This window comes from Felis catus, chromosome D4, assembly GCF_018350175.1.
Source record: "Felis catus isolate Fca126 chromosome D4, F.catus_Fca126_mat1.0, whole genome shotgun sequence".
Classification (NCBI taxonomy): domain Eukaryota; kingdom Metazoa; phylum Chordata; class Mammalia; order Carnivora; family Felidae; genus Felis; species Felis catus.
Genome location: NC_058380.1, coordinates 57,627,699 through 57,654,959, shown reverse-complemented (window position 1 = coordinate 57,654,959; position 27,261 = coordinate 57,627,699). Strand labels below are relative to the sequence as shown.

At 41.0% G+C, this 27,261-nt stretch overlaps 3 protein-coding genes across 3 annotated transcripts; all 3 read left to right on the top strand.

Moving 5' to 3' along the window:
- Nucleotides 1-1,608: 1,608 nt before the first annotated feature.
- Nucleotides 1,609-2,665, top strand: LOC101096269 (olfactory receptor 13C7-like). The gene has a single exon (XM_003995618.3). It carries the CDS (start codon nt 1,622-1,624, stop codon nt 2,573-2,575), a length of 954 nt encoding a protein of 317 aa, XP_003995667.1. The 5' UTR covers nt 1,609-1,621; the 3' UTR covers nt 2,576-2,665.
- Nucleotides 2,666-14,710: 12,045 nt separating this feature from the next.
- LOC101096016 (olfactory receptor 13C7) lies at nt 14,711-15,670 on the top strand. The gene has a single exon (XM_003995617.1). The coding sequence runs from the start codon at nt 14,711-14,713 to the stop codon at nt 15,668-15,670; it is 960 nt and encodes a 319-aa protein (XP_003995666.1).
- An 8,399-nt stretch (nt 15,671-24,069) lies between these two features.
- On the top strand, nt 24,070-25,029 carry LOC101095775 (olfactory receptor 13C7-like). The gene has a single exon (XM_011288555.1). It carries the CDS (start codon nt 24,070-24,072, stop codon nt 25,027-25,029), a length of 960 nt encoding a protein of 319 aa, XP_011286857.1.
- The last annotated feature ends 2,232 nt before the right edge of the window (nt 25,030-27,261 follow it).

Here is a 27,261-nt window from a genome sequence, read left to right as displayed (position 1 = left end):
AGGAAGTTCTGTTCAATGTAAGGGAAAACTTTCCAACAATCAAGGCTGTTTCACAAAGGAATGGGAGCCATGCACTCACATAGCTCAAGGTGTTCAAAGCAGAAATGGGAAAATTGCATTTCATAGACATTCATACAATCGAGGGGAAAGAGGCAAACCAGTTAATTTTTGAGATTTCTGCCAAGCTTGAGATTCTGCAGCCAATAGTACTAATATCTCTAAAAACAGATCTCTTTTTTCCAAGTATTTTCAGTGCCCATAGTTAATGTCCTCTGATAATTGCATGAGGACAGCTTCAGGCTAGCAGCAACAGGGTAATAGTCACAGATGCAACATGTGAAGCCCAGGGACAGCCCCCTACCCAAGCTCTGTTACAAGGCAGATATCTTAGAGAAAGGTGTGACATCTCTATTTTTCATGAGTGTCCTAGGGAAAGCGAGGATGATCAGGATTTCATAGTGGGTCCTTGGCTCCTCAGTAGACCTGCTCTGGCACAAATGAGGGAGCACTTGTGAGCTTCTGTTTCTTCATGTTTAACATGAGAAGCCAAGGTTTGAGGTTTTCTCTAATATATTGGATTAATTGGTCTACATGACTGGAGCACATCCTACGTTAAATGCCTCTTTGGGGTGACCCCTCTGCAAGGCTGGGTAGAACTGTCTGCTCTTCTATAGGAGAGAAAGCATTATTGTGGTATTGCAGTGGTTTTAATGGTCAACTCAGATATAAAAGGGTCTGAGTAAGGAGTTGTGACTTATAAAACAGCTCCAAAAGCATAGAGCTTGCTTATAGAGTCACAAATGCTCACACTGGGAGGCATGAAGGACATTTGTCCTTGGATTCTACCCCTGTTCCCTAGCACTGGGGGCTGGAACAGACTAAGGGAAACTGCAATGCTGTGGACAAAGGCCATGGTTAGAGAGGGGGAATGTAGAAGTGCTTTTGTTAGGTCTCCATGAACTATTAGCCAGAGAGTCCCTATTGACAGTGCAATGAAGGAAAATCAACCAAACTCATGAGAAATGAAGTATAAAGTAGGCATCAAGTAACAAATATAAATGCTACGCAGATTCTAATGTTCCTGGCCTCTGCTCATCACATCCTCTCCGTAGTCCTCAAATTATTGTCAGAAAATTATTGTATAAGCACAGGATTAGAGTAAGTGAAGTGATGTCAGTGATTATCACCACTGAGTATGACAGCCAGAAGCCCCTAAGGATACTGCAGGGACAATTACAGGCAGGGAGGGCTGGCCAGAAGAGCCAATCAGTGGTCTGGACCCATGCATTACAGTACAACTTCAGGGTTCCTCTTTTATGGTTCCCATGTAGACCCTTCCTTCAAGTGTGTCAACACTATTGATCTGTCTAAAATTCTATCATATATCATGATTTGATTAAGTTTCCAGGGTCTGCTCTTCCTGCTTTTGATTTGACATATCCTGACTTTTAAGGTAACTTCAGTGGACAACGATTTTTGTAATTTCAATGTTACTATTATAAGTTGGCATGCCAAAGGATAAATTTAATTATAAGTTGTCATTTAAATCCCCACATATTGATCCCTATAAACATGTGCTTGCTGTCCTCAGTTTTCCCGAGGGTAGAAGAGAGAATTTAAAATGGAAGTGGGCAACCAATCTGTTGTAGCGGGATTTGTCTTGCTGGGGCTGTCAGATCAGCCAAAGCTTGAGAAAATGTTTTTTGTGTTCATCCTGTTGATGTACCTGGTGATCCTGCTGGGCAATGGGGTCCTCATCCTGGTGACCATCCTTGACTCCCGCCTGCACACGCCCATGTACTTCTTCCTGGGGAACCTCTCCTTCCTGGACATCTGCTACACAACCTCTTCAGTTCCTCTAGTCCTGGATGGCTTCCTCACTCCCAGGAAAACCATCTCCTTCTCAGGCTGTGCCATGCAGATGTTCCTCTCCTTTGCCATGGGAGCCACAGAGTGTGTGCTTCTGGGCATGATGGCATTTGATCGCTATGTGGCCATCTGTAACCCCCTGAGGTACCCTGTGGTCATGAGCAAGGCTGTCTATGTGCCCATGGCTATCAGCTCCTGGGTGGCTGGTGGAGCCAACTCCTTGGTGCAGATCTCTCTTGCAGTACAATTACCCTTCTGTGGGGACAATGTCATCAACCACTTCACCTGTGAGATCCTGGCTGTCCTGAAGTTGGCCTGTGCTGACATCTCCATCAATGTGATCAGTATGGGGGTAGCCAATGTGATCTTCCTGGGGGTCCCAGTTCTGTTCATCTCTGGCTCTTATGTCTTCATCATTGCTACCATCCTGAGGATCCCCTCAGCTGAGGGGAGGAAAAAGGCTTTCTCCACCTGCTCTGCCCACCTCACTGTGGTGGTCATCTTCTATGGGACCATTCTTTTCATGTACGCAAAGCCCAAATCCAAGGACCCCCTGGGGGCAGATAAGCAGGACCTTTCAGACAAGCTTATATCCCTCTTCTATGGAGTGCTGACTCCCATGCTCAACCCCATCATCTACAGTCTCAGAAACAAGCATGTGAAGGTCGCTGTGAAGACTCTGGTGAGTCAGAAATGCTTTGCCTAGTGAGAGTAGGGGGAAGCAGCATACCTTGTGGCTCTGTGCACACAGATCTCCTAGGAAATGACTGCTTCATAAGCATAGATTTGTTCGATGGTCCTACACACCAGTCTCATCACAAAACTGCCCAAACAATGCGCATCAGGATGGGACTTTCCTGAGTGATTGACAATGAACATCAAATCTTTGGAATGAAGAGGGGAGAGGACTGTGCTACGTCACCTAGAAACAAGGATAAGTGACTCTTATATTTTATTTTTGCTATGAAAAAAATAAATAAAAATGGAAAACTTTGTAAGAAAAACATACTTTCCTTGTTCATGTGCTGACCAGCTGCAATTTGTGCCCATTATGTTGTTTTCTGCTCTACTATGCAAGGGGGGGAGGGGTATGGCAGTGAGGAAAAGTCACTTCTTAATTGGTGTCCAAACTGAAAACCAACCTGCCATTTTGCAAAATTACCAACACCAAGACATCCCAAACGATACCATTTAACCCTGCAGGGGGCCCAGAGTGCTTCCTGTTTAATTATTTCCTGCTTAATATCCTAGAGCTTATTTTGGCTCCATCTTCTTTTATTGTACATAAAGCACATCTATTCCTACCCAAATTTGTGAAGGAGGATTTCGTGTCAACACTAATCAAACTCCAGATACTGCAGGCCAAGAATAAAATTTCTAGCACTCTTCAGTTCATTATTACTGCAATGCAAAGTTTATATTCTGAGTCCCTTTATTTTCCTGGGATTAATGTTTGCAACCATCCAGACTCTAATGGTCAAACTCAATTTCCTCTGTCTCTTCAGGATTTGGACTGGACACTGGCACCAATGCTACAAATCCACTGGTAATTACTCTTGTGGTTTAAGAGCATGGACTTTGGAGCCTGACTGTTGTGGAGGTGCCCCTGCCTGTGTAACTTCAGATACATTTTTAAAAAGCTACTTAATCTTATAGACTCTTAGTTTTTTAATTTGTAAAATGGACATAATGAAGCCAACCCCATGGAATTGTTGTGGGGATTAAATATATTTCACTTAGGAGGGGGTGGGGAGAGGGAGAATGGGTGATGGGCATTGAGGAGGGCACTTGTTGGGATGAGCACTGAGTGTTGTATGTAAGCCAATTTGACAATAAATTATATTAATAAAAAATAAATATATTTCATTTTAATTTAATATATATACATATGTGATACACAAGGGCTAACAGAGAATATCCTCTCAATAAATGAACATTTTTATTATTAATGAAATATGTTAAATAATTCCTCTGAGGAAGGCTTATGACACAAAGACAGTTCAATTCCACAGTTAACTGAATCACTTCTGATATATTATTATAGTGCCTTTTTGTTTGGCTTTCTAGCTTAGGAGTCAAGAATCTCATTTCTCTGGGCATTTCCTCTGTCACCTTTCTTCCTTATCCACACAGGTAAGTTATGCATGTCTGAGCTGTGCAACACTGACCCTACCTCGACCAACCAGATTCTTTCTGCCAGATTTTGGGGATTGTTGTTAATACCCAAGAAATGAGTCACTGCATCCATAACATACAAACTTGGGAGTTTGGGGGTAATTGTGTTCACCCACGTGTACTGGGGTGGTAAAGAGAAAACAAGTCTGCAAAGAGAAAAGAAAGAACAGCCAAAGAACCGATGATTGAGGGCTTCCTCATATGTTCCCAGTTCTCAGTTTCCAATTTTTCCTAGGCCTAGCCTGTATTCCTGCCCTTTTGTTTCTAAAGGACACTCCTCTATATTAGATTGTATTTTTGAATAATCTAGATTAAGTTACTTTCTTTGAAAGAGGGCAATAAAAGTCATATCTAATATGATTACTAATGTATAAAGTAGATATTCTCTATCATGTGCCTTGTGCAAATGGAGTGCTAGGCTATAATGCACAGAAGTCTTAAAGAATTCAGTTTTGAGACAACTGTTGTGAACTCAATATGCAGTGCTTCTTGTAATCAGTACTCCCTTTCTGCTACAGTGGCTTTGCTCTCTGTGGATCCCATCACCTGTAAATGTGGAACATGTCCAGAGGCTGATGTAATATAAAATGTTTAGGTTTAAATCCCTGACCAGCCACATAGAGCTGAGAGACCAAGAGTGTATTCTCTGCTCTTGAAGAATCTCAGGTATATTCTTCCACACAATGAAGGGGGAGTACTAAATCTCAAGTGATCTCCACCTGTGAATTTCCTGGGATCTGTGTTTCCATCCACTGGTGGGAAAGTCCCACTCTGTCTTATAGCAGTTTTTATTTCAGTATTTGAAGCTGAGTCTGGTTTCTCTCATCTCCTTAGCTGCTCATGTACTAGGAGCATCTTCAGAGCCTCCATCTTCTCCACTAGGCTCAACAACCAAACAGAATGACTCAGGGAACTGATGTCATTCCACCTCTATCATTGGTACAATGAACAGAGTAGCCATGATTGCAGGAGGTTATTTGCTAAACAACAGGGACTCACTCACAAAGGCTGATGTAGCTACTTCAGCAGCTAATTGTCCAAACTCTCAGCAACAGAGACCAACCCTCATTCGAAGAGACTATTCAGCCACTTGGCAGTAAGCTGATTACATTAGGCCATTTCCATTCTGAAAGTGCAGTGATTCATCTTGATTAAAATCAACACCTCTTCTGAGTATGGGTTACCTTTTCTCTCTGAAGGGCATTAGCTAACATCACCATCTGACAACTCACAGAGGGTTTGACTTATTCTGTGTAATATTTCATTGGTCCAAGGCTCATTTAGCAAAGTTGGTGTCATTGTGAGATAGTGATTATGAGATCCACTGATCCTTCCATATACTGCACCATCCAGAAATAACTTGTCTGAGGGAATGACATAATGGCCTTTTGAAAGCACTGCTAAGGCACCAGCCTGGTGATAATATTCTTCAAGAATGGGGTATATGGATCCTACATTAATGGCTGTTTTATGGTTCTGTGCCCCCAAAAGGCAAAATACATGGTCTAGGAATCATGGGTGGTAGCAAGAGTATCCCTGATGACAGGGATAAGAGTAACCCCAGTTAGCTACTGGGGGAATTTTTACTTTCAGTCACTGTAACATTAGGCTTTGTAGGTATAAGTGTCCTAGTTCCCAGAGAAGTGTTGCTTCCACCAGAGGACACAGAAAGAGTCTCATTAAACATTTGTAGCACTTAATAGAGGTGTAACTTCTCTACCATAAGATTCACCCATTGTAAGTCATGTTCAATGATTTTTGATAAATCTATACATTGTGCAATTATCACTACAAACCAATTTTAGAACATTTACATCATTTCAAAAAGTTCTCTCATGCCCATTTGTAGTCAATCAATCCCCAACTCCAGTCCCAGTAACTACTAATCTACTCATTTCTAGAAATATTTGCCTTTTCTAGAAATTTCAGATAAGTGGAGCAATACAATATATAGTCTTTTGTGTCTGGCATCTTTCATTTAGCATGTTTTTGAGGCTCATCTAGTTATAACATGCATTAGTAGTCTCCTTTGTATCACAGACTAGAATTACATGGATCTGACATCTTGTGTTTATCTATTCATTCATTGATGGACATTTGGATTTTTCCAGTTTGGGGCTATCATGAATAATGCTACTATGAACATTCACGTACACAACTTGGTGTGGAATTGGTGGGTTGAATGGTACAAATAAGTTTAACTCTAAGAAACTGCTAGCTTGTTTTCCAAAGTGGCTGTATCATTTTAAATTCCCACAGTGTACAACATTGCCAGTTTCTCTACATCCTCACCAACACTTGGTGTTATTAGTATTTTCAATGTAGCTCTTATAGTAGATGTGTAGTAGTAGCTCACTGTAGTTTTAATTTGCATTTCCCTGGTGGCTACTAATGTTGCACATCTTTTCATGTGCTTATTAGCCATTCACGTACCTCTTTAGTGAAGATATTTTAAATTGGGCTGTTTCTCTTCTCATTATTGAGGCACACATAAGAGTTTTTTTATGTAACCTGAATATAAGTACTTTATCATATATACAAATTACAAATATTTCAGTCCTTTTTGTCTTTTCATTTTTATGGTGTCATTTGAAAAACAAAAGTTTTTAATTCTGTAGTACAATAATCAATTTTTAAAAATAAATTTTGATGTCTTATTTAAGAACTCTTTACTTAATCCAAGGTTACAAAGATTTTATTCCATGTTTCCTTCTGGAAGTTGTATAGCTTTTTTTTTTTTAAGAGAAAGAGAGAGTGCACGAGCGGGAGAGAGGGACAGATGGAAGGAGAGGGAATCCTAAGCCAGCTCCACACTCAGCGTGGAGCCTGATGCAAGACTCAATCTCACAACCCTGGGATCATGACCTGAGATGAAACCAAAGTCGGATGCTCAATCGACTGAGCCACCCAGGCACCCCACAGGTTGTATACTTTTAAGTTTTACATTCAGGTCTGTGATCCATTTTGAGTTAACTTTTTGTATGGTGTGAAGAAAGGGTTTCATTTATTTTTTACATGTGAATATCTAATTGTTGCAGACCGTTTATTGAAAAGACTATCTTTCCCCCCATTAGATTGCGTTGGCACCTTTGTTGAAAGTCAATTGACCATAAACATAAGGATTAATATCTGGACTTTCTATTCTGTCATATCTACTAAACTTAAAGCTATGGCTATCCCCCAGTCATGTTGGGCTTCTTATGCCAAGAGACCAGAAGGCAAGGCAAAGAGTCACTCCTAGTTACATATAACTGATCCTAGTAATCAGGAGGAGATAGGGCTGCTTTTACCCAATGAGGGCTGCTATGGACTAAATATCTGTGTCCCACTAAAATTCATACTTTGAATCCATAATCTATTAACTAGGAAACTCAACCTCTGACTACTATGTATCCAACAGTAGGACCATATATCATAGAGATTCTGAATCAGGTTGTCTGGCTTTCAAGAGAGCTATCATTTCAGTCCAGAAGGTATTCCAATGCAAACACAACATAGCTGTGGAGTTAGAAGAAAGAATTTAACAGAAAATAAATAAATAAATAAATAAATAAATAAATAAATAAATAAAATGTGGCATTGGATGGAGCAAAGGCATTGTGCATTTTCCATTTAGAGGGGGCTAGGTAAGTATCAGGTTTTAGAATAATGCAGAAAGCCAAGCAGCTGATAGTACAACAAAAGACTGGTTGTGTGGTTGTGGCCAATCAGGGAGTAGTACTCACAACAGGAGCAAACAAAACTACCCAAGTTGACCAAAGATGATCATGATGTGATGGGTTCCAAGAAGTGATGGACATCATCAAATAAGGAGTCTGATGGGTCTAATATGTGCTCTGTGTTACCCCAGAATGTCAGTTAATTACTGATGACAGTGCTTCCCAAATTTTGATGTTAATATGAATCATCTGGGGATTTTGTTAAAATGCAGATTATAGTTCAGTAAATCCAGAGTGGGATTAGAGATTTTGTAGTTCTAACAAGATCTCAAGTGATGTCACTACTGGTCTTAGACTACACCTTGAGTAGCAAGTACCTAGAATATTCTGGCAGAAGTAGTCTGGCACTGCGGTTGATTTATTAATTTGTTTTTCTGACTGATTTATATATTCTTGTTTGAGTAATAATTTTGAGACAACTAAAATATTCAGATGTATACAGTAATCCCTAAAGCAACCACTAGAAAAGAGATAAAGCCAAAAATTCAATAGATGAATTAAAATGGAATTAGTTCTAAGAACTATTCAATTAACCCAAGAGATTTCAGGAAAGGAATAAAAGAGGAACAAAAAATAGATGAGATAAATGGAAAACAATAACAAAATAGTAAATCTAAACTAATCAATGATTACATTAAATAGAAATAGATTAAACATACTAATTAAAATACAGAGATTATCAGACTGGGTAAAAAAGAAAGACAACTTAATTCTGTCTAAAAGAAGCATTTTAAAATATACAGACACATCTAGGTTGAAAAGAAAAGGATGGAAAAATATATCAAACAGTTAGCTGGAGGGTATATAAGTATCAGGTAAGGTAGACTTGAATAAAGTATATTACCATAAAAAGAGACATTTCATCATGACAAGGTATAAATCAGGAAAACATAAAAATCACAAATGTATTTCACCTAGTAACAAAACCTCAAAATAATATAAAACAAAATACAGACATAATTAAAGGGATAGATAGGTCCATAGTCAGAATGGGAGATTTTCATATCTGTTTCTCAGTAATTGATAGAACTAGACACAAAAATAAAAAATTAATTCACTGTGGAATATAGACCTAAACATAAAAGCTAAAACTATAAACCTTTTTATATAAAACATTGAAAAATATCTTTGTGACTGGGGGTAAGCAAAATTTTCTTTGATAAGATATGGAAAAGAGTAATCAAAAAAGAAAAATTATAGAATTCATCAAAATTTGAAACATGTGCTCAGCAGAAGACACTATTAAGAAAATGAATATGGAAGCCACACACACTGAGAGAATATTCACAATACACACATCTGACAAAGACTCGTATCTAAAATATATAAGGGGAGCACCTGGGTGGCCTAGTAGGTTAAACATCTGACTTTGGCTCAGGTCATGATCTCACAGTCTGTGAGTTTGAGCCCCACATTGGGTTCTGTGCTGACAGCTCGGAGCCTGGAGTCTGCTTCGGATTCTGTGTCTTCATCTCTCTCTGTCCCTCCCCTGCTCACATTCTGTCTCTCTCTCTCTCTCAAAAATAAATAAACATTAAAAAATAATAAAAAAATAACATACATAAGGACTCCTACAAACCATTATTTTTAAACACAACAACAAAGTATATAATGAGCAAAATACTTGAACAGATAATTGACAAAGCTATATGAAGGACCAATGGGCAAGTGATCAAGTGCTCGATATCATTACTTATCAGGAAAATGCAAAGAAAAATCACAATGAGACCACTACGCATCAATCAGTTTGGCTAAAATTTTTAATTTTTTAATGTACATTTATTAACAAGCTGTGCTGTGCTGTGCTGACAGCTCAGAGACTGACACAGGGCTCAAACCCATGAACCGCAAGATTATGACCTGAGCCAAAGCCAGACACTTAACTGAGAGGTTGGCTAAAATTTTAAAGATTGACAACACCGAACACTGATGAGAATGTGATGCAGTGAGAACTCTTGTACATTACTGATAGGAGTGTAAAATGGTGTACTTTGGCAAAAGATCTGTTTCTTATAAAACTAAGTGTATATACCTATGCTATGACCCAGCAATCCCATTCTCAGGTATTTAGTCAAGAGAAGTTGAAACACATGTCTACAAAAAGACTTGTATGAGAATGTTAATAATGATTTCATTCATAACAGCCAAAACTGGAAAACAGCCCAGATGTTCATCAGCAAGGAGAATGGGTAAACAAACTGGGATATCCATATAATGGAGTACTACTCAGCAATAAAAAAAAAAAAAAAAAAAAAAAGGACAAACCACTAAATCATTTAACAACATGGATAAATCTTAAAAACATTCTGAATAAAGACTTAGGCAAAGAATAGTTACTGCATTATTCTATTAATATGATGTTTCTAAAAAGGTGAAAAGTATTAAAACAATGGAAATTGCTCTGGGCATGGTGGTATTGGGGACTGACTGGGAAGGGGCATAAGAAAACTCATTACAGTGGTGGAAATATTCCCTAATTTGATTGGATTTGGGCTACATAGTGTGCACATCTGTCAAAACTCACTGGATCATACACTCAAGGTGTATATATCTCACTGTAAGTAAAATTTACTCCCCAAAAGTGAATAGCTTTCTATCAGTCTGCGTAAATGTATGAATTTGTTATCACAACTGCTATTGGCAAGGCACAAATTTGTGTAAAGAATTTCCTAGAAGCTTCAACACAACAGGAAGGTGTATTCTATTGGTGGCTTGTTATTGCATTTGTTACTGTTACTTTGTTCTAAATCATAGTGAAAAGCCCCTGTCACAAGGTCATTTGAGGGCCCGAGGTTCCTTGCGCCATGTGATCTGATGATAGGGACTGGTTTGCAGGATGGCTTTGAGTCATGGTTTCACCATATATTTATTTAGTTACTGTTTAGTTACTGTATGCTACTTGTAAAATCACTGTGGAAGGAATGCTGTGCTTACTTCAGGCTCATGTATTCAGTGCTACTGAACATGTCTACAATGATTTATTGTCTTCTTACTTCTGAAAGGATGATACACAAGAGGAAGCAACCATGTCCTGTGTAACCCCCAAGAGCTAAGTGAGAAGGAGGGTGATAGGCAAGCTTTGGTCCAGAATGAGGAAAATCCTTCTGATCACTAATGTCCTCTGGCAATGAGACAATGAGATAGCCTTTTGGGAAAACAGAAGGTTCCCTTTCACTGGGATGTGTCACCTCTTCTAGATGTGTCACCTCTTCCTTTCCCTCGCTTCTTCCTCACAGCTCACTCCATGAATCCATTTATTTATTTATTGTTATTTATTTACTGTTGCAAAACAAATTACTACAAAACTTACTAGTTTAGAGGAACACACATGTATTGTTTCATAGTTTTTGTAAGTCAAGAATCTGAGCACTGATTAGCTGGGTCTTTCGTTTCAGGGTCTTTCACAAAACTATAATGAAGATGTTGACAATGGCTGGGATCTCTTCTGGTGGTTTCATTGGGGAGAGGGAAGAGTTTTATTTACAAGCTCACCTACATGATTGTTGGCCATGTAACTTGAAGGTAGTTGGTCTGAGGATCTCAGTTCTACACTGTCTGCCACACAGTTCCTTGCCTCAGTTCCTGCCCTCAGTTCCTTGCCACACAGGCCTCTCCAATTTGACATTTTGCTTCATTAAACCCAGAAAGACAGTGTAGTCTTTTGGTTAGAATCAAGTCACTAAGGGAAGGGAATTACACAATGCCATGAATATCAGTAGGCAAGAATCAATGAGGGCCATCTTAGAGGCTGCAGCCAGACTCTACCCACATAGAAGACATAGAATGTTTTCCCTGGACTTTGTTCTTTTTCTTTTTTTTAAGTTTATTTATTTATTTTGAGAGAGAGAGAGAGAGAGAGAGAGAGAGAGAGAGAGAGAGAGAAGTTGGGGGAGGGGCAGAGAGAGAGGGAGAGAGAATCCCAAGCAGGCTCTGGGCTGTCAGCACAGAGCCCTACACAGGGCTAAAACTCATGAACTGTGAGATTGTGACTTGAGCCAAAATCAAGAATTGGATGCTTAACTAACTGAACCACCCAGGCACAACTTCCCTGGACTTTGTTCCATATCTCTTGTTCCATGATGCTTTCCAAACAAATGACTTTTTGAAGCTATGGAAGAAATACTCAAGCCCAAGACCTGTGCCACGCTCTGTCCCCAAGATGGTTTTCCCTTTCCCACCACCCCTTTCCTATCTCTTCATATGTAAATTCTCCCTCATTGTTCAAGGCCTGGCCAGAAATCTCCTCTTTCCTGAAGTCTTCTTAGGGTTCTAGGTGGAAGTTCCCCCCAAGTGTCCAAAGCCATGCCCTTGAGCACTTGATACAGAAGCATTACGCCTGCAGCTGCTGGTTCCTTAATGCCACAAACATAGGCTGTTTATAAATAATTCATACCTCTCCAGCTGCTCTTTTCAAGAATTTTAAGCACTTTGAAGTTTGTAGACATTCAAGTAGGACATGGAAATGCTTCCCTTGATATTCTTCAGTGGCCTAAGAATGGAAAGTTCTAGCAGGAACAAAGGGAAGAGAAAAAGAAGTTTTCCTAGAGTGCTTTCAGCATAATTAGATCCTGGGGACATTTTCCCAGAAGTATAAAAAATTTTCTGACTTTGTATGATTCCATTTCCAAACTTTTAATCACTTCAGGGAACACAATAGTCCCAATTACAGCACTGATTTCAAATCGCCTTCTGCATGTACTGGTTGTTCCTTTGGAGATTGTGCCTAAAGCACAGAATCAAGACAGATGGGATGAATGGTTTTCATCCCTTCTTCAAATCAGAGGTGGACATCTCAGCCTGAGCCTTTCAAAATAGTGTTGCTATTTCTGGCCCATGCACTATTCCCAAGCTGTAGGGACCCTTTTTCAGTAGGCTCCTGATAAAGGTAAGTGAGAGTTCTTATCAGAGTAATACTCAACCTTTCGTTAGCACAGTAACATTTCCAGCTTCTCACTTGATTTTTCAAAAAGGTTGGGACTTGAAAAGGGAAGACATGAAGTAGTTTCAGTGGTATTGCAAAGACTGAGGGCCACACAAATATCTTCTTCCTGGATTAGAAAAACCTAGATGGCAGGAAGCCTCTGAAACTTTTCAGTCTCATTTAATGTGATCATCTAATTTTAGAGACACCCCTGGAAATGAGATGGTTCCATGGTTTCAGAGCCTCTTCTGTATCTCCATGGAGCATTATTCACATAGTAGCCATGGAAATGGCTGGAGTTGTCCCAGAGTTAGGCTCCAGAGGGCACCATTTATATTGCCTGCAATGTAAATGGGATCTGGAGCTGTGCATCATTGTAGCCTGGCCTTGAAGGAGCCTCACTGGCTCAGCAGCCCAGACTTCCTGAGCCCTCCTTCCCCACTTCAACAAAAGCAGTTCTGCTTTATATTTTAGGGCTCTGAATTTAAGAAAGCAAAAGTTCTCTTCCCTTAAAAAAAGAAATTATCTTTACTAAAAAGTTTGAACACCATTGATCTCTTTTAATCCCAACACAGAATAGGGTAACCTAAGGATGTAAGAGAGGGAAGGAAGTACTGAAGTCTAAACAACAAGTTAGAAGGTTAAGAATATAGCCCAAATCTCTGGCTTACAGACCTGATGACTTTCCACAAATTCACTGCAATTCCAGAAGGAAGCTGAGTACCACCGTATGAATAAGGAACTCTTAGGAAGCTGTCTTCTTGGTTCAGTGTGAAGAAAAATTTTCTAATACTCTAGAGCTCTGCAAATAATGGAGTACACCATTTAGGAATGTAATGAGCTCTTCATTCTTAGAAGATATCAAGCTGAAACTAAAAAGCCATGCATCTGTGGGGCATAGAAAATGATCTCGAATGGGAGAGAGGGTTGGACTAGATTACTTGGGGAACAGAATCAGTGACAGAATATTAGTCTGAGTGACATATCTAGCAGATAAGTCAAAAGGCTCAAGGACTACTAATGCCCACTGATTCCTGTATGGATGCTCACCTAGAGGAAAGGTGACCCAGTAGAATGATAAGAAAAAAAGCACTGCTCTACTTATCTAAGAGAACTAGATTTCCATAAACTGTGATTTCACTCTGCATCTTTAGAGCCAGTCCTGTAGCTTCGTGGAACATCAGATTCAAACTATTTGGGATGTATTAACATTTCCAGAGCACAAAGTTACTTTGAGACTCCCTCCCACCCAACACACACACTTGTCTTTCCATCTCTTTTTGTCCTTAAAAGTCCAGCTGGATTTTATATTACCAAAGAGCTTTCCATGACCCTATTTCCATCAATACCCTGAGTGCCCTTATGGATACTCTAGTCTCTTCTGAATCTTTTGCTTCCCTTTCCTGTTAAGTTGTGGGCTCACTTAAGCCTGGGTTATGAAGCACCCCTGTTCCTCCTAGGAACTGTCATACCCACTTACTGGGGCTCAAAAAGTAGGTGGAAGGATGTTCAGACACAGATGGATGGATGGAAAGCCCTGGAGCCGGTGTTGCCCATGAGAAAGGAGATCTTGGGAACAAGAGTATGTTTTCTGTGAGAATGACCTGGAGAGGAAATTAGTTGTGGATTCACAACTAATCATTTCACTAGTAACCACAAAGTTGGAGAGCATGAAGCAAACTTAATGTTACTTTTCTTATCAAAGTTTAATGAGATGAACTGCCATATGGACATAGAACCAAAAAAAACTGAATGTGTTATGTGTCTTATCTCTGGTCAAATTCATTAAATTATTAGAATCACCATTTTAAACATTGTAAACTTGATGTTCTATGGTCCCAAAGTAATTTCTGATTTTGTTGCTTCTTTTTCTTGGAAATAAATAGAGACTGTGGGCTTTCAAGACTATTATCCAATCACTCAGCCTAACTGGAACTTGAGATCATATGCCCTCGGCCTATGCAGGGCAAAGAACATTGAGTTTGGATACCTGGGTGTTTTCCTCTGTTGAAGGAGGAGACATACCATGGAAAGTGTCAACCAGACTGCCTCTGTGGCGGAGTTTATTCTCCTGGGACTCTCGGCCCACCCAAAGCTAGAGAAAACGTTCTTTGTGCTCATCCTCCTGATGTACTTGGTGATCCTGCTGGGCAATGGGGTCCTCATCCTGGTCACTGTGTCTGTCTCCCGCCTGCACACGCCCATGTACTTCTTCCTGGGGAACCTCTCCTTCCTGGACATCTGCTATACAACCTCCTCAGTCCCCCTCATTCTCGACAGCTTCCTGACCCCCAGGAAAACTGTACCCTTCTCAGCCTGTGCTGTGCAAATGTTTCTTTCCTTCGCCATGGGAGCCACAGAGTGTGTGCTTCTGGGCATGATGGCATTTGATCGTTATGTGGCCATTTGTAACCCCCTTAGGTACCCTGTGGTCATGAGCAAGGAGACCTATATGCCCATGGCTGCCAGCTCCTGGGCAGCTGGAAGTGCTGCCTCCATGGTTCAAACGTCCCTTGCAATGAGACTTCCCTTCTGTGGGAACAACATCATCAACCACTTTACCTGTGAGATCCTGGCTGTCCTGAAGTTGGCCTGTGCTGACATCTCCATCAATGTGATCAGTATGGGAGTGACAAATGTGATCTTCCTGGGGGTCCCAGTTCTGTTCATCTTTGTTTCCTACGTCTTCATCCTCACCACTATCTTGAGGATCCCTTCAGCTGAGGGGAGGAAAAAGGCCTTCTCCACCTGCTCTGCCCACCTCACAGTCGTGGTCGTCTTCTATGGGACTATCCTTTTCATGTATGGGAAGCCCAAATCCAAGGACCCCCTGGGGGCAGACAAGCAGGACCTTTCAGACAAGCTCATCTCCCTCTTCTATGGGGTGGTGACCCCGATGCTCAACCCCATCATCTACAGCCTGAGGAACAAGGACGTGAAGGCTGCTGTGAGAAACTTGGTGAGTCAGAAATGCTTCACCCAGTGAGGTCTGGAGGACAAATGTCCCTGTAGTTCTGTGCTCTTGGCTGCCTGCACCCATGCATCTCAGAAAAATGTGTCCTCCAAGGAAGATAAATGTGAAGAATGATTACCAGAAAACAGAATTCCATATGCAATGGAGAACTTTGGCTATTACTGGACCCAAGTTCTAAAAACAATAAAACCTAAAACCTGATGGGGTGGGACTTGAAGGGTCGGAAGTGGGTGCTGCTGAAAACACAAATGATTTTGCTGATTCCCTTTTGGGCACGTGTGAATTCACCCTTGTGAGAAGTTTGCCCATTTGTTTTGGGAAAAACAGCTTAGTGTACCTTTGAGTTACATAAATATCCAAAATCCTTCTCTGGAAAGGAGGCAAGGAAGACAGTGTGGGGCAAAACTCCATGGCAGAATAGTATAAAAATTATCAACATTAGAGATAAAATGGCACTCTTTCAATTTTGTTTTTCTTAGTGGCAGGATTGAGACTGGAGATGAGAATGAAGTTGGCTCTTTCTTTCCCCTGAGGCTCAGATGAGTTGGGATCATGTAGATTCCGTGTAGGGTATTTCCACTGACAGCAAGTAAGCTGGATCCTGCAAATGCATGTGGAAGTTCTTAGCCCAGGAGTACTAATAGCTGGTATCTGGTTTTAAGCTTAATTTTCCTGCTGTCAGTAAGTCTTATGTATTTAAGTACACAGTCTGGCCCTACAGTCCAGAGAGTTAGAAGATGGACCTATGGGGGAGAGCAGAGCAGGAGCATCATGTGACCAGCAGAAGATGGAGCAAGGTGGCTGACTGAGGAGAAGTGGAATGATAAAACTGAAAGGCAGAGCCAGTTTACCATGCACCTAAGAAGGGGTCCAGAGGTGTAATGTGTGATGATCTCAGTCACTAGAGACACAAAAAGGAGCAAAGCTACTAAAAGGAAGTGAACTTTGAATGTCTCTTTTTCCTTGAGGTAACTGGATGTCTCTTTTTTTTTTTTTTCTGAGAATCAAAATTTTCTGATGAAAACAAATTCTCCCTGCTTGCCTTCCTTGGGTGTCCTGGGCTTCTCCTGTCCGGGATGTGGCCAGCCACCCTCTTTGGCCCCACAGTGCTCTCCTGGACACACTGGTCAGAAACGTGGACACTGGTCACTGCCTATGTGAGTCCTTAGCCTCTCAGGCTGCTCCTGTCTCACCATTTCAAACCTGGTATTATTTGTCTCATTCTGGTGTGAGTTTGCCTTTCTTCATTGAGCACAGAGCCTATCTGTGTCCATCTTAGCTCACTACAGAGAGGATGACATCAACTTGGGATCAACTCCAACCTTTGTAAGTCAAGAATTGACCTAAAAATGAAACATACTTGTAGAGCAAAATTCCTTTTCAATATCACTAGTTTTGACTAAGAGAACTGTAACTAGTTTCTACCCAGATTTTTCCATAGGACTCTACAGGATTCCTTCAGCTGCCCAAAGTGCTGCCATCAGAGAGCTTTCAGCTGGCAGTCTTCTTCAGGAATTAGCTAAAGACTGCTCTTAGCTGAAGAGTGGACTCACATAAGGTCATGCCCCCTTCCTCAGGGCAGCCCATATCCAATGATTGACTGATGAAGAGATATAAATGTCTTACCACACCCCCCCCCCAACTCAGGATAACTCTGAAAGGTGGCCCTACTGCCAGAGTTCCCCACAGGGTTGACTGAGGCCTTTGTTGAGACTACATCACAGGCCAACTCCTCCCTCTGCCCAATCTGGCTTTCTATCCTCCCTTCCACCAGTGTTGATCCCAAGAGCACTCCCTAATAAACATTATGCACCTCAATCTCCATACCAGAGTCTGTTTCCTGGCAAACCCAAACCATGTCATCATGCAAACTCCATTGCTTATGTAATACATATATTCTCTCTTCAGAATCTATGGACCAACCACCTCCCCCCACCCCGCTGGCAATCATTACAAAACTCATGTAGAATAGTTGTGATGTGGGAAACAAAGGCAGAGAGAAATGTGGATAAAATTAAATTTTCCTACAGCTTATAGCCCATTGACAAGTCCTTGAAACAGAGTGACCTTCCTCAAGGAGCTCAGTTGCCTCCATGTTGACACTTTGCTGAGGAACAAAAGGCAATATTAGCTCAACCCCTCAGGATCCTGTGAGTCTTCTTTAGCTTATGAAAATTCCTTTGGAAACTTCCTTTATCTCTACTCCCCCTAAGATATATGTTAGCAATCATTCTCCAAACATATGGGCCACTGATACACATCTAAAGGGTCTCATGACTAAGGTTTTACTAGAGAGTAGTAAACGACCTTATCCTAACAACAGCTAGCCCCTCAAGGTCCTGGAAACTTTGCTTCCAAATTCCTTAGAGACTTACACTATTCCTAACCACCACCCCCCCCCCCAAAACTTGAAGGTATATAATCAGTCACCCATTGCAACCCCAGTGCAGCTCTTTCTGCCCATGGGTCCTCCCCATGCTTTAATAAAACCACATTTTTTGCACCGAAGACATCTCAAGAATTCTCTCTTGGCCATCAGCTCTGAACCCCTTCAAACTGCATCAGTTGTGTTAGCATCAGAAGCTTTAGAACCAGATCTTAGTTAGTTTCCAATTCCTCTATTTATCAACTTACTTTGAAGTTTGTTTCATTTTTTTTTAATTTCTTTAACGTTTATTTATTTTTGAGACAGAGAGAGACAGAGAATGAACAGGGGAGGGTCAGAGAGAGGGAGACACAGAATATGAAGCAGGCTCCAGACTCTGAGCTGTCAGCACAGAGCCCGACGCGGGGCTAGAACTCACGGACCGCGAGATCATGACCTGAGCCAAAGTCGGCCGCCTAACTGACTGAGCCACCCAGGCGCCCCTGAAGTTTGTTTTATATTGTAGTTAACCTCTCTGAAATTGGCTTACCACCGCTGTCCTGCCCACCTCCTTAGTTCAGTGTTTCCCATTCCCATTTTATTTGCCATGAACCACATAGAAAATAATTAATTTGTATGGCACCGTGGGATAAGTGGATGGGTCTACTCATGATGAAGGAAATTAACCTGGGGACTTAGGTCACAACATGTCCTGCTTAGTGACCCCAGGGGGACTCAGCTTGGCATATCTGGAGCCTATGGCATACTAACTAGAAAGCTCTGCCAGAGGCAGACATGTTTCTTCCTTAGCATATGATGAGAGGACAGCCATGCCCCTTCTCCTGGGCACAGATGATTGCATTCTTGACCAAAACAAAGCTAATCATATTTTCTCTCCAAGGAATATGAATGTGAATATAGAGACCCTTGTTAGTTGGCATAGGGCTCTTGAGCTGAGAGACCACATAACATAGGACTAACGTGGCCATGTGTCTTGCAAGAAAGAGAAAGCTGGTCTGCAGAGAAATGACAAATAAAATGCTCAAAGAGCATCATATAATACATGACCTAAGACTTAGAGAATTCCTCTCTCTTTCATTTTATGGAAAAATTTAAATCTAGAGAAAAGTAGAGAAGATAATAAAACAAATCCTTAGGTATTCATATCCAGATCCAACAATGATCCATTCATGACCAATCTTGTTCATCTATATGCCCATGAATTATTTCTCCCTTTCTTGAATTATTTTGAAACAAATCACAGATACCCATAGCATATCATCCTTAAGTATTTCTGTATTTACCTCTAAAAATGACTAATACTCTTATAAAATATAAATCAACCCTAATTCCTTGATATCATCAATTATCTAGGATTATATATTTCTCCAAATGTCTTATAAATGCTGTCATTATTTCAGTGTGTGTACTTAAACTAAAATCCAAGTAAGACTACACATTATGATTAGTTTGTTTTACTCTTTGGTTCTCTCTCCCCTCTCCAATGCCCCTCTTGCTTCCCCCTCCCCCTCTCCCTCTTAATTTCCTCTTAATTTGCTAGATCCAGCTCCCAGAACTCAGAGAAACATTTTACTTACTGGACCTCTGATATGTTATAAAAGGATATAATTCAAGAATAGCCAGATGGAAGAGATGCATAGGGAAAGATACGAGAAAGTGTTCAGAGACTCCACTCCCTCCCCATTCTCTCCCATCTTCACATGTTTACCAACACAGAAGTTCTCTGAACCCCAACCTTTGAGGGTTTTTTGGAGGATTCATTACATAGGTGATGTATATGGGAAGGAATAAGAAGACAATCTTAATCAATGAGGCTAAGCAAAAATTCTGTAGAAATTATAAGTATGAATTTTATATACATATAAATATTTTATATTTACACATATTTTCTGTTCCCATTGAAAGGCCTAGAAACTATGAGAAACTCAAAAGCACCCTTGGCACCCAGATTGAGTTTATAAATACCATTCCCCACTGAAAGAAATAAGAATTTCTTAAAGAAAATGACTATGGAGCTAATATCCAAAGTATGGAGAGGGCTTAAAGTTGTTAGAAGCAGTTAGTTAGGTTCTTAAGCATTTATTTTTTAAAATGTTTTATTTATTTTTGAGAGAGAGGGAGCACGCACAAGAGTAGGGGTGTGTAAGTGGGAGAGGGAGACAGAGGATCCAAAGTGGGTCGGTTCTATGCTGACAACAGAAAGCCAGAACCAGGGCTGAAACTCAAAAACCATGAGATCATGACCTGAGCTGAAGTTGGATACTTCACCGACTGAGCCACGCAGGCATGCTAAAGCAATTAGTTAGGTTCTAACAGGATGCCTGGAAGCCACCAAACAGGAAGTCATGGCTAAAGTCAAAGGCCTATCCTGGCAGCACAGCAAAACAAAGCCATAAGAAACCAGATCAAACCAGACAGGCCCAAGATGGCTGACAAAGTCTCCTCCCTAAGGGTGCCATGACAGAAAACCCCTGACCAAGTAAGGAAGAAAAGGTATATAACCCACATTCCTGGAAGAGACCACCCTGCTTCCAAGAAAATCTCCACCTTCAAGTAATGAATATTCTATCCCTTCGTTAACAACTGTCAATTAAAGATAGAAATCCAAACTCCAGTGGGCATAGTTCCCCTTTAAGCTCACCCACTCTCACAACTAAAGAGTGTACTTTTATCTTAATAAACCCTCTTGTTTCTACTGCTCATCTGCCGTGTTGTTTGTCCTTGAATTCTTTCTCATGATGAGACCAACAGGCCTCAGCAATATCTTTTGGATGGGCTGTGTCAGAGCGTGAGGTATCCCTAGTCCACCCACCAACAAAGTTATACCAACAAAATAAAATGTTAAGAGCTAATGTGGACACAGCTCCTGTAAACAGCAGAAGTGAGTCAGGCTGTCCTGTGATATGTTTCCCGATTCCTGTGTGGCTGTCAGTATTGGGGCCAATCATAATAGCTGAGGCAATGGTGTGAGCCCTTCCACTTGTTCCTGAGCTTTCCACAAGAGACCCAAGCTCACATGTGTCGTACTGAGGGGTGACAGTCTGTGGAAGAGTTGCAGGAGAAATCCAACTTGGGGAGAGAGAGAGACTCCAAACAAGACCCTCAAGGCATCTCAAAGCTCAGACTTTCTGAAACAGGAAGAGCGCAACAAAGGAAGGTATGTAGTTCAGACAAGTAAGATGGCAGATCCTCTCTGAATAGGGCCAGAAATTCTGAATTCTGCAAGCTGGTTCTGCTCAAGATAGATGTTTCTAGGGGCGCCTGGGTGGCTTGGTCGGTTAAGCATCCGACTTCGGGTCAGGTCATGATCTCAGGGTCCGTGAGCTCGAGCCCTGCGTTGGGCTCTGTGCTGACAGCTCAGAGCCTGGAGCCTGTTTCCGATTCTGTGTCTCCCTCTCTCTCTGCCCCTCCCCTGTTCATGCTCTGTCTCTCTCTGGCTCAAAAATAAATAAACGTTAAAAAAATTTAAAAAAAAAAATAGATGTTTCCAATATGTAAGAGCCACTTAGAAAAGACAGGTTTGTTAAACATTTGAAAAGGTGGAACCATAGCCAGAAGCTAGGTATCTGGGATCAGCGGTGCTCTAGGTTTTAAAATCATGCTTCCTTATAATTTACACTGTTATTTATTTATAAAATACATAAATGTTCTCCTGTACCAAGATATTATATACATTATTAAATGTTTACAAAATTAGAAATTGAAAAAGATGGGATAAAAATAAAAATATAAAAAGAAGGGTTAACATGGAGCAGAGGAGAAATTAAGGGTAGGTCACAAATTCATTTACTAGTTTATTCAGCAGCTATTCATTGAATGCCTAATGTAAGCCAGGTTCAGTTTTTATGCTTCAGATACGTTTGTAAACAGTGTAGAAAAAAATCCCTGCCTCTGTGAAAATTGCACTCTAGCAGATGGAAACAGACAAGATAAATGGCTAACATAAATAAGAAAATAACAGGGGATGCTGGAAACCGCACAGAATCAGGACTGAGGCATAAAGGAGGACTGAACACATGCACCTAATTTTGCTCCCTCTTGCAACCCACAAAAACTATAGTTAACTTTTTTGGTTTTGTTTCATTTTTTTAAAGTGACAAAATCCACAAGATTAAGAAGAAGGGGGACAGCAGTGTGATAACATCCTGAAGGCTGGAAAGTGGATGTGGTCATTTCCACTGCAGATCTAACAGACCTACATCCTGAGCCAGAAACTAGGAGAGCACTGCACTGCAACCAGATCTCCAGCACTGAGCAGCCATTGCACCACATCCTCTAGGTCCAGGGGTGAAGGGGTGCTACTAAAACAGGAGGATTAGGCAAAAAAAAATGTATAAGAAACAGAGTCCCTATACCCCCTCCCTCATCCCATGACATTGGCCAACTGTCCCTTACCGATCCCAACAAAAATTTCTTCTCTGGAGAAGATAAAACACATGATCATAAGAAAGACTTCAAACAACAGGACATCACTTCTGCAATCAAGTGGACTTTTTCAAGCACACAGCTGCTATACCTATGAAACTCTCATGGCAAGAGCTAGGACCAGACTCTCCCAATGCCCTGTAGAGGCCTAACCTGTGCTAGGAGTTCGGACTCTATGTGGTGGGACACGGACAAGGAAAAACTTTCTAGGTCACTTGATTCTTTCCAACCCCAAGATCCTGAATTTGGAAATGCCAGTGGTATTGAGCTACAAGGATCTGTCCTGTGTAGTGAGTTTCACACTCTCCTAGACCTATCATGGGTTCTACTGAGAGGTCTCACTGACTGGGGTTTATGTTAATTCTGGCAGGACCAGGATGACCTGTCCTCTCTAATGTTTTCCAATAGCTCAGCAGGATGGGTATAAAGGAAAGGAGGGGGAAGAAAGTATTTCTGGAGGGACTTCAAAATAATTGGATCTTGGGGACATAATCCCAGATGTATAAAGTTTCTAAACTTTGTCACTTCAGTTTCTAAACTTTAAATCACTTCAGGGACTAGAATAATCCCAATAGCGGGGTGGAATTTAACTGGCTTCATGTACGTAATACATGGTCCTTTGTGGATTTTACCCAAACCCAGAACGAAGACCAGAAAACTTAGCTCTCATCCATTTCAGGTGCTAACTCCTCTGTCTGCTACTTTCAGATCAGATTGGCTATGTTCAGCCTCTGGACTATTCCAAGACCTCAGAAAAGTGGTGTTCTTTATTGACCTGTTTACAGAAAAGGTAAGAGAGAATTTGTAAAAGAATACGTAAACTCTTGTGAGCCCAGCCCAATTCCTGGCTTCATTCCTTGTGACTAAGTGGCATGGGGAGAACTTGAAGGAAAGAGAGAAGGACATCTTAGTGGTGGGACAGAAAGTGAAGAATGAGGAATTCATGAGATCATTTTGTCCCTGGATAGAATATCTCTAAATATATCCCATTCCAAAGAGCATATCAGGAAAACAGAGGCCCAGAGAGGAAAAGGGAGTTGATAATCCCCATACATTGAGTGACTGGTGAAGTACAATTCTTTTGGTAAGTGCTCCAAAGAGTTTGGCAGGTGAGTGAAGGAATGCATGAATAAATATCCCAGGGGCCTGTGGACTGTGAGAGAGAACTAAAAAAGAGGAGGAAATTCGTATCTAAAATTGCTTGGATCAGCAATTGAGAATGAAGATCTGTTATTTCCACCAGACTTATGTCCCAAAAGAATAAAAATTCATACAAATGGAGTATAGCACTTCTCACAAAATTGATTAAAATGGATCAGCCACACATGGTATAGCCTGAAGTAAACATGTGATGTTAATCTTAAATGTGATTCAGAAAATTAAATACAATTTTGTGAAATGTCAAACACCTCCATGGGTAGCCAAATATCACAAAGTAGATTTTGACTAATTTCTCTGCATTTTATTAGAACAATGTAAAGAGACCCAGATTGCCAAGGCTGTTCTCCAGCTGCTCAGCAAGGCAAGTTTCCTCACTGGCTTTCTGGCCACTTTAGGCATCAGAGAATCATGAAGTTGGCTTTCTGAGGGAAGATACACCATGGAGAGATCCAATTGGACTTCTCCTGTGATGGGGTTTATTCTCCTGGGACTCTCAGCCCACCCAAAGCTAGAGAAAACGTTCTTTGTGCTCATCCTCCTGATGTACTTGGTGATCCTGCTGGGCAATGGGGTCCTCATCCTGGTCACTGTGTCTGTCTCCCGCCTGCACACGCCCATGTACTTCTTCCTGGGGAACCTCTCCTTCCTGGACATCTGCTACACAACCTCCTCAGTCCCCCTCATTCTCGACAGCTTCCTGACCCCCAGGAAAACTGTACCCTTCTCAGCCTGTGCTGTGCAAATGTTTCTTTCCTTCGCCATGGGAGCCACAGAGTGTGTGCTTCTGGGCATGATGGCATTTGATCGCTATGTGGCCATTTGTAACCCTCTTAGGTACCCTGTGGTCATGAGCAAGGCTGTCTACGTGCCCATGGCTGCCAGCTCCTGGGCAGCTGGAAGCACGACTGCCATGGTGCAAACATCCTTAGCAATGCGGTTGCCCTTCTGTGGTGACAACGTCATTAACCACTTCACCTGTGAGATCTTGGCTGTCCTGAAGTTGGCCTGTGCTGATATCTCCATCAATGTGATCAGTATGGCAGTAGCCAATGTGATCTTCCTGGGGGTCCCAGTTCTGTTCATCTTTATCTCCTACATCTTCATCCTCACCACTATCCTGAGGATCCCCTCAGCTGAGGGGAGGAAAAAGGCCTTCTCCACCTGCTCTGCCCACCTCACAGTCGTGGTCGTCTTCTATGGGACTATCCTTTTCATGTATGGGAAGCCCAAATCCAAGGACCCCCTGGGGGCAGACAAGCAGGACCTTTCAGATAAGCTCATCTCCCTCTTCTATGGGGTGGTGACCCCCATGCTCAACCCCATCATCTATAGCCTGAGGAACAAGGACGTGAAGGCCGCTGTGAGGAACCTGGTATTTCAGAAACACTTCATCCAGTGATGGTGGAAGGGTCATGATAGATCTCTATTATATCATTTCTCTCACCTAAGTGTCTCAGGGGATAAGAAAAAGGGCCAATTTCATCAAGGGTACATAGACAAAACTAATGACACAGAAGGCTTTATATGAATAGGAAGCATTTAATTGGACTTTTCTACCCCATTCTATAAGCAATTATACAAAAGTATATGCCATTGGTCAAGCCTTATAGTTATCTATCTCTGTGATGCATTACTGAACTTATTGATGTCCAGGAAAGTAACTTTCCCAGTTTTATTTTTAACTGACAAAAAGCTCTAGTCTAGGGGTACCTGGGTGGCTTAGTCGATTGTCTGATTTCATTTCAATTCGAGTCATGATCTCACAGTCTGTGGGTTTGAGCCCTGTGTCAGGCTCTTTACTGACGGTGTGGAGCCTGCTTGGGATTCTCTCTCCCTCTCTCTCTGCCCCTCCCCAGCTTGTGGGCTCTCTCTCTCAAAATAAATAAACAAACATTAAAAAAAAAAGCTCTAATCAATAGATCTGTAATTCATTTGCTTCTTGGCCTCTTTCTTGGAACATATTTGGATGGGTCCTTGATTCATGTTACCTTTCAACACATCTTATTCCATATTAAACAAAAGTAATATTTTTATCTTTATCCTCATTGTTTCTTTCTCCTTATTTTCATATTAATTCCTCAAATTGTTTCCTGAATTGTTCTCTTCCTGTCTCCATAATTAACCTCTTATCCTTAATCATAGTCCCTACCAGAAAATCATTCACGCTTTTGGAGCAAATTAGAGGGTGAGTAGGTTGTGGCAAAACTGATACCAGGGTCAAAGGCTCTGGCCTTTTTTCTTTCCCCTTTTTGAAGATGTTATTCACCCCTGGCTTCTGTCCCTGGATAGCAGTGGCCTCCCATAGGTCATCAGAGTGATTTGGAAACAGAGATGTATTTAGGAGAATCAAATGAATTCTATTAATTTCCTGACCTAGCTTGACCAACCATGCAGCCAAGTGACCATTGTGGCATGAGCATGACACTACATGGCAGTCAGATGGAGAAGAAGGTGATGTTCACTAGGAGACATCTAAGAGTCATCCGCATGATTGGTGAGGAATTCCAAGCCAGTTCCCAATAGTCATCCATCTAGAAGTCCAGCTAAAAGAATGAGTGGAATAGAAAACTTCTGTTAGCTGACATGAACTTTTAATCCAATAGGGAGGAAATAAACTAACCATAAAACAAACAGCCTTTGCTGACAAAGAGTTATTGCAAAAAGATAGTTAAGCACAGTGAAGAAAAGTCTCAGTGGAACTCGGGAGGCTATGGAGTCAATAAAACAAAAGCAGTTTGCCAAAGAGAAGCTAAAAGAAAAGGTGACTGGGAGATAAAAACATGAGCCTAGGGGGAAAAATCCACATTATTTATCAAATAAAATTCAGCAGAAAGTATTTAAAAGTAGATAAAACAATGCTTAAAATGAATTTTTACATTAAAAATAACTTAAATTTTTCTCCTAGTCTTCAGAGGGAAAAAAAAGGGGGGGGGTTCAGTTATTCAAGAAAAGATGAGAGACATAAAAGATAGACCGGGGGGATCCATTATGTAATTCTTGAGGAGAAAACAGAGCAGATAAAAAGCAAATAGTAATTAAGGAGGAGAAAAAACATTCTGCTGAACAGATAAAATTTCATTCATAAAAGTTTCATGAATCACCAGGTAAGAATTGTAGCAAAAGACACACCTATACACAGTCGATACAAGGATAATTTTTGATTCTCATCTATGTTAAAATAATGCTATAGACTTTTCCACAGGAGAAAAGCATATTTTCTAACAAGGGATAGGAATCTGGCTGCAATTGGCCTGCTTTTCCGTTACCCTAAATGTAGATGCCAGTGGAAGAAGGTTTTCTGAGTTCTGACAGATATGGGCTGTGAGTCCTGAATTCTATGCACCCTGACCATTGCACAAATGTAAGACTTGAAAAGACATTTTTGGCACGTGCACACACAGAAAGCACGTACCCCTATAATCTCTTTCTGAAAAAGAAGTTTTATTTATAAAGTTCTCCCAACAAATAGTTTAAAATAAATAATTGAACGAATGTGACAGATATGGTATGTAAGACGCTAATGATCAAATGCTAAAGAATAATAAAGTCTAATGAACTCTTGATACCAAATTTGCCAAGACAAATATATGAATTATTAGAAAACACACAGAGGGAAACACTGATAACAAAG